This window comes from Bactrocera dorsalis, unplaced genomic scaffold (genome assembly GCF_023373825.1).
Source record: "Bactrocera dorsalis isolate Fly_Bdor unplaced genomic scaffold, ASM2337382v1 BdCtg008, whole genome shotgun sequence".
NCBI classification, from domain to species: Eukaryota; Metazoa; Arthropoda; class Insecta; order Diptera; family Tephritidae; genus Bactrocera; species Bactrocera dorsalis.
The window spans coordinates 176,033-184,183 of record NW_026038059.1 but is presented as its reverse complement, the minus strand read 5'-3'; the positions used below and the strand labels follow the sequence as shown (position 1 = coordinate 184,183).

The 8,151-nt window shown below is 52.0% G+C and overlaps 1 protein-coding gene across 1 annotated transcript; it reads left to right on the top strand.

Moving 5' to 3' along the window:
* Nucleotides 1–4,579: 4,579 nt before the first annotated feature.
* Nucleotides 4,580–5,416, top strand: LOC125779928 (salivary glue protein Sgs-3-like). The gene has a single exon (XM_049461129.1). The coding sequence runs from the start codon at nt 4,580–4,582 to the stop codon at nt 5,414–5,416; it is 837 nt and encodes a 278-aa protein (XP_049317086.1).
* The last annotated feature ends 2,735 nt before the right edge of the window (nt 5,417–8,151 follow it).

Genomic DNA, 8,151 nt, shown 5'->3' with positions numbered 1-8,151 from the left:
TCGCAGAGGAGCCCCGGGAAAACACTACCCGATTCAACAAACGTCAACGCCTGACAAACTAATTTCATCCGTTTTCATCATCGCCGTTTTCATCATCGCCGTTTTCATCATCGCCGTTTTCTTCATCGTCACTGTATACATCACGCTGGTCTGGCTGTCCACTGAAAGGGGGGTGTGGACACTTCATCTATTTAATTAGATCTTTTATTTGCTAAGGGTTTGTGGGTCCCAAGGCTGACCCTGGAGCGGCTGAGCATACCTCAGCTATGGAAGAAACCCCATTACAAATGGCACCCGAGCAGGGACCTGACTTTGTGAGTGATAGTGAAAAACATGAAACGGTCACCAACGCTCATGAATCAGGTTCGCCGCGCCCCCCACACAATCATAAGCATCGCAGTACTCCAGCGATGAAGGCTCTAACGCTTGAGACGGACACGACCAGTTGGATTTACTGGCTGAAGAAGGACCGATTAGTCACCGAGTGCAGACGACACCACATCGCTGTCGAAGGGCGCAAAGCGCCACCATAAATCCACGGAGGACCTAGTGCAAGCTTTAGAAAGGGAGATGAAGGAGGAAGGTAACGCCACCATACTCGTTCCAACCACCACGGTAAGAATCCCAAACAAAGCGGTAGCAACACGTGGCGACATAACCTCAGCTGCAAGAGTGCCGGATTTGGAGGTTATAAACTCCGTGCGGCGATGGAACATACGCTACAGCGGTCGCGAAAATTTACACGACTTTCTGGAGCGATGCGAAGAGCTAGCAGAATGCTACTCGATAGCAAACAACCAGCTTCTTGCCACGATGCCGGAAATTCTGCAGGACAAAGCGCTGCAATGGTTTCGAATAAAACGCAACGCCATCAACACGTGGGACGACTTTCGTTACGAGGCTGAACGGTTCTTTTTACCGAAACGACACCTCGCACATCTGGAAGAAACCATCCATCAGCGCAAGCAATTTCCCAGAGAGAAGGCAAAGGATTATGTGCTGGCCATCCAGACGCTTATTCGCCAGCACCCGAAACTTCGCGATGAAGATCACACCGAGCGTATATATGACGGTCTAAGAGTGGAATATCGCTTATATGTCCGTCGGAGCGATTTCAACAGCGTGGACGAACTACTTGAATTAACGGAAGAGTTCGAGTTGCTGAAAGGCGAGGAGACCAGGCAAACGAGAAACACCAATCACTGTTTGACGGCGGTAAGTAATAAGTATTGCCGCGAGAAAGTTTGTTGGCGATGCAAGCAGCCGGGACACCGAAGACACCAATGTCGCAACCAGCAGCGAATATTTTGCTCTCGCTGCGGACTCGACGGAACCATGTCGCGGGACTGCAATTGCCCTACACATGTGGCAGTGCGAGCCACTCCGCCCGAACCCAGCACAGCAGTACGCAAAACAACGCTTCCGTACCCAGAATGGAAGCAAGATGGTCGTTATTATCTGCCCATTACTATTGCGGGCATGCAGGTCGAAGCTCTGGTGGACACCGGAGCCACGCTCACATACATCGGTAAGGAACTCCAGCGTCATCTAGACAACCACAGGATTAAAGCCAAACGCCAGACCCGTCGCATTCAGCTAGCTAACCGGACGTATATACCTAGCACGAAAATGTATCCCGTTACCATCGAGCTGGGTAAGAAGACGACGCATCTACTCGTATCCGCTTTACCGACGCTGTCGGAACCTGTCATCTTGGGCATGGATTTCCTGAGGAAACGGGACTTGACTATTACCGTCGATGGTCAACCCCTAGCCGCTACACGCCTGAGCACGCAGGCACCTACCGATCACCTTGCGATGCTAACCGAGAGGCAACATCTTACAGAAAGGGAGAATCACCAATTGAATACGCTCCTCACTGAAAACGCAGCCGTGTTCTCGACGATCACCGGCCCCAGCACAGCCGCCGAACATGTGATTCGACTTAAACACGATCGTGATCAGTGATGCAAGGAGTAATCAATCAGGAGGTGAACGAATTGATTGCCACCGGCCGCGTCGAAGTCTCTAACAGCGCTTACAGCTCGCCCATTGTCTTAGTGCGAAAGAAACAAGGAAGTTGGCGAATGTGTATCGACTACCGGCAACTTAACGCAGCAAGTATACCAGACGCATACCCACTTCCCCAAATAAACGCAATCCTAGACCAGTTGAAGGAAGCTCGGTTTATCTCGACCATCGACCTGAAGAACGGCTACTGGCAGATTCCGCTACACTCCCGCTCACGCCCGTACACCGCATTCACCGTACCGGGGAGAGGTTTATTCCAGTGGCGAGTGATGCCTTTTGGGCTGCATTCGGCGCCAGCAACATTCCAGCGAGCCTTAGACACCGTCCTGGGATCAGAACTACAGCCGAAGGTCTTCGCCTATCTGGACGACATCATTGCACTGGGAAACTCTTTCGAAGAGCACTTGGACTATTTGCAAGCAGTGTTCACGCGCCTTCAACAAAACCGCATGCAGATCAACTTCGAGAAGAGTAAGTTCGTGCAGCAACGTCTCCACTACTTGGGCCATGTAGTCAGCAACGAGGGCATTCACACCGACCCGGCTAAGGTGGCAGCCATTAGCGACATGGCAGCACCTACTACCATCCGAGAACTACGCCGTTTCCTGGGAGCAGCCTCGTGGTACCGACGTTTCGTAGCAGACTTCGCCACAATATCAGCACCACTGAACCGTTTATTGAAAAAGAACCAGCGTTGGTCATGGGGTGCCGAACAAGAAGAAGCATTCCAGGCGCTAAAGGAAAAACTAACCAGTGCACCCATCCTGGGGTGCCCTGACTTCGAGAGGCCTTTCTGTCTGCAGACTGACGCCAGCGGAGAAGGACTAGGCGTGGTACTATTTCAACGCCATTCGGACCAAGAACGGGTCGTAGCATACGCCAGTCGCAGCTTGACAGAGTTGGAGAAGCGATACTCCGCCACCGAACAGGAGTGCCTAGCCGTATTGTGGGGTATAAGGAAAATGCGACCATACCTGGAGGGCTATCATTTCACCGTAATCACCGACCATCATTCGCTCAAATGGCTTCACACCCTGCAGAACCCATCCGGAAGACTCGCAAGGTGGGCCCTAGAGCTACAACAGTTTGACTTCGACATCGAGTATCGCAAAGACACCCTCAACGTAGTCGCCGACGCGCTATCCAGATGCCCACTGAAAAACCAAAGGCAATGCGGATTTTTGCATGCCGTCCATGATCAACCGGATAGATGGTATGAAAGACGTACGCGCCAGGTACACGATCAACCAACGAAACATCCCGATTACCAACTTATCGATGGCCGGCTCTTTCGGCACATCGCCCCACGCAATACGCTATCCAGGTCACCACGCTGGAAACTATGCGTACCGGAGCACCGTCGACTCGAAGTCCTGAGAGAAAATCACGACGCCAGCACCGGCGGTCACCTGGGTGTACACAAAACACTCAAACGCATACAAGAAGGGTACTATTGGCCTGGGATGCATAGGGATGCACTCAAGTATGTTCGTCGATGTCAACCATGTGCCGAATATAAGATAGACCAGCGACGACCTGCCGGGATGATGGCCACCATGCAATGCTCACGACCATGGGAAGTTGTAACGGCAGACTTTGTAGGCCCACTACCACGCTCAACAAATGGCAACTCATGCTTGCTAGTGCTCACGGATAAGTTCTCCAAGTGGGTGGAACTCGTACCAGTCCGGAATGCAACCACCGCCAGTGTTATAAAGGCGCTACGAGAACGCGTGATACACCGGTTTGGTTGTCCTAACGTATTCCTTACCGACAACGGGAAGCAATTCACCGGGAAGCCGCTTACACAGTTCCTGGAGAGCCACGGAATTCAACATCGTTTCACCGCCATTTACGCTCCACACGAGAACCCAACCGAGCGCACCAACAGAGTCGTGAAAACTATGATCGCCCAACGAGCAAAGGCCGATCATCCGACCTGGGACCACCAACTAGCCGAAATAGCTTTCGCGATAAATACATCACAACACGACTCGACAAAAACATCAGCAGCTGAGATAAACTTCGGGCACACACCAGCTACACCGAAACAAATCCGCAAAGAAGGGAACGTGCCCGACGAAGGAGCCACCACCGTGCCGACCCTCACGGAGCTTTGGCAAGAAGTTTCTCGCAACTTGTCTACCGCAGCAAAACGCCAGAAGAAATACTACGATTTGCGCAGACGACCATGGAAGCCACTTATCGGCGAGAAAGTACTCAAAAGAGATCATCCGCTCTCTTCCGCAGTAAACAACTTTGCACAGAAGCTTGCTCCGAAATATTCTGGCCCATATATCGTCAGAAAGTTCAAGTCGACCAATACAGTTGAACTCGTGAATCCGAACGCACCGGGTGGGCGTACCATTCATGTGCATCTGCAAGATCTAAAGCAGCTGCCAACCGAATCTTGAGTAGCCGCTAACGCGATCCCTACCGAGCCTACGGAATCTAACTCCGAGCCACCTAGCACCAATGTAGCGCAACCATAGACGTTGCCAACACTAATCAAAGCGTCCGTTTGCTCATCTCTTTCCAGATAACCAGCATGAAACCGAAAACCAACAGGAGGCCGCAGGCATCGAGCCGACAACCACAGCCGCCGGACGAGCCGCAAAGGCCGCCACCTTTCCGGCCACCCCCAGAAGCACGACCTCGGGTGAACACCAATGCAACCGAAGTGCAGCAATTACACGCAATAAGCGTGGACGTCGCCGGGTCAGCCGCTCGAACTCGCCCGAGGGCATCCAGGCAGCCCCTGGAGCGCAGCGTCAGCAAAGCCACCACCCGAAGTCGGCCGCGCCCAAAACCAGCCGAAATGGAAGCGTTGCCGCGACAGACGCCGCTCAGCACCAACGCCCGGAAGCTCCCGACCACCAAGCGAGCCCCAACGCCACGGGAAGCAGACCATGAAGCTGGTGCTGCGACAGAGCCGCGCGCCGCCCAAACCTCGACGCACCCCGCAGGCCAAGCGAAGGCCCAGCGAGGCACGGCAACGAGCACCGTCACGGCGGAAGCCAGCACCGAGAAGCAACTCGTGGAGAATGCGCAAGAGACGTCAGCAACAACAGCGACTGCATGCTCGAATGACGATGGGGCGCCTGCCCGTGCAACTGCCACGACTCACGTCGAGACGACGCCGCCTCACCCGAAAGCGACGCCAACCCCGACGACGACCCATCCGCCAACTGCCGAGATCAGCACACAACCGGCCATGCCTGACACATCACCCCCACAAGTAACACCGGTGGCCGAAGTCCCAGAGTTCCTGGAAGGGCTGGTGCTGACCAGACAACATTTCATCAAGCGATCCAGGCGAACGCTGTTCTTCCGGGGCCGACGTCTAGCCCTCCAGAAGCTAGAAGGCGACCGGGTTCTGGTGTGATACGGCGAGGACAGATGCGTGCTGCACTTATATGACTAACACCTCCGAGCAGCCGTTACAATTAAGGCATTAGCATTAAGTGTGTATTTGCATTACTTTTAGTTGTAAAATCCATCCCGTAGGCCGGAAATTAAAATTTATATTTATATATACCAGTTACCATAATTATTCATGTATTTATACGATTAAATAGGTGTCATTAGTTGTAAGCTATAAGACCTAAGACGCCTTGTACTATAAGTTAAGAAATGCTATTGAATAAAGGTTTCCACACCCGCTCCCCGTTCACGGCACACGCCAACTAGGAGAGCCAGCCAGCCCCCAGCCGAACCATCGTGGGGGATCTCTTTCCACCCGCCGCCAGCGAAGTATCATTGTCCGAAGTGAGGGGGGGACTGTAACGTGGCTTTTACCACCTTACAATAGTTTACGTCAACTTACCTCACTACGATGTTGGACGCCGCTAGAGCCTTATATCATGTACCCGCACCATACACACACAACTTACCTCAACACAACTTACCTAGAGCCTTACATCATGTACCCGCACCATACGCACACAACTTACCTCACTACGGTGTTGAAAGCTGCTAGAGCTTTCCACCACCACCTAAACATGCGCGCGTGAAACGCCCATAAACGCATAACTTAACCGTCGCTACTGGTGACAAAAGCTTGCGGCTGTGGCTGCTATGATTAAGCAAGCACTTCACATCGAGTGCGATCCATTTCTTCCAGCACTCCGGCGAGGGACGGTCGCCATCGGCAGCAATAGGCAGGGTAAAGTGGTTAATATTAGTAGAAATAGGTAGCGCTGTATAGAAAAGTAGAAGTAGACAGTATGGGAGCCTCTGCGCAGGAAAGGCATCACCGCCGGGTGATGCCAGTGCTCGCGATGGCCCTGCCCCAGATAGTTGGGGAATGCGCAGGCCTCCGCGCAGAAAAGGCATCACCACCGGGTGATGCCAGTGCTCGCGATGGCCCTGCCCAGTAGTTGAGGGAATGCGCAGGCCTCCGCGCAGAACAGGCATTCACCGCCGGGTGATGCCAAGTGCTCGCTATGGCCCTGCCCAATTAAGTTGAGGGATCGGCAGGCCCTCGCGCAGAAAAGGCATCACCGCTGGGTGATTGCCAGTGCTCTCGCGATGGCCCTGTCCCAGTAGTTGGGGGAAATGCGCCAGGCCTCGCGCAGAAAAGGCATCACACCGCCGGGTGGATGCCAGATGCTCGCGATGGCACTGCGCCGGTAGTTGGGGGAATGCGTGCCTTGCACAGCAAAGGCATCACCGCTGGGTGATGCCAATGCTCTGCGATGGCACTGGGCCCGTAGCCAGCGTCCAGACCTGCACGTGGCATGGAGTGACCGCTGCTTACGGACCGTTACCACAAAACACCCTAACGTGGACTACAGACGAGAGGTATGTAAGGAGAGTTGCTAGCTGCTAGCCGGAGGTCAACCAACACAGTTCGCTGACAATTATATCTGTCCTTCGCAGAGTTGCTAGCACGGAGGTCAACCAACACATTTCGCTGACAATTATATCTGTCCTTCGCAGAGGACTCTCGGAAAACACTACCCGATTCAACAAACGTCAACGCCTGGACAAACTAATTTCATCCGTTTTCATCATCAGCCGTTTTCATCACTCGCCGTTTTCATTCATCGCCGTGCCAGACTTCAACAAGCTTTAACGCCTGGCACGCTAATTTCTATCCGTTTTCATCACCGCCGTTTTCCAAGCTAATTTCATCCGTTTTTTCATCATCGCCGTTTTTCTATTCATCGTCACTGTATAACATCACGCTGGGTCTGGCTGTCTCACTGAAAGGGGGGGTGTGGACACTTCATCTATTTACATTAGATCTTTTATTTGCTAAGGGTTTGTGGGTCCCAAGGCTGACCCTGAACGGCTGAGCATACCTCCGCTATGGAAGAAACCCCATTACAGTGTTTGTATGATATATCTACGAGAATATATAAATATGTAAATTTGGGTTTGTAAAGGGTGATTTTTTAAGAGCTTGATAGCTTTTTTTTTTAAAAAAAACGCATACAAAATTTGCAAAATCTCATCGGTTTCTTTATTTGAAACGTTAGATTGGTTCGTGACATTTACTTTTTGTAGATAATTTCATTTAAATGTTGACCGCGGCGTCCATTCGGAAAGTCCAATTTTGGGCAACTTTTTCGAGCATTTTCGGCCGGAATAGCCCGATTGTCTTTCGGAAATGTTGTCTTTCCAAAGCTGGAATAGTTGCTGGCTTTATTCTGTAGACTTTTACCTTGACGTAGCCGCCCAAAAAATAGTCTAAAGGCGTTGAATCGCATGATCTTGGTGGCCAAAGCCTTACGGGTCCATTTCTTGAGATGAGTTGTTGTCCGAAGTTTTCCCTCAAGATTGCCATAGAATCGCGAGCTGTGTGGCGTGTAGCGCCACTCTTGTTGAAACCACATGTTCCACTCCGTTCAGGTTCTTCCCATTTTTGGCAACAAAAAGTTTGTCAGCATCGAACGATAGCGATCGCCATTTCACCGTGAGCGTTTGACTCCAGCCACAGCATCTGTGAAAAAATACGGTCCAATGATTCCACCAGCGTACAAACCACACCAAACAGTGCATTTTTTCGGGATGCATGGGCAGTTCTTGAACGGCTTCTGGTTGCTCTTCACCCCAAAATGGCGGCAATTTTGCTTATTTACGTAGCCATTCAACCAGAAATGAGCCGATCATCGC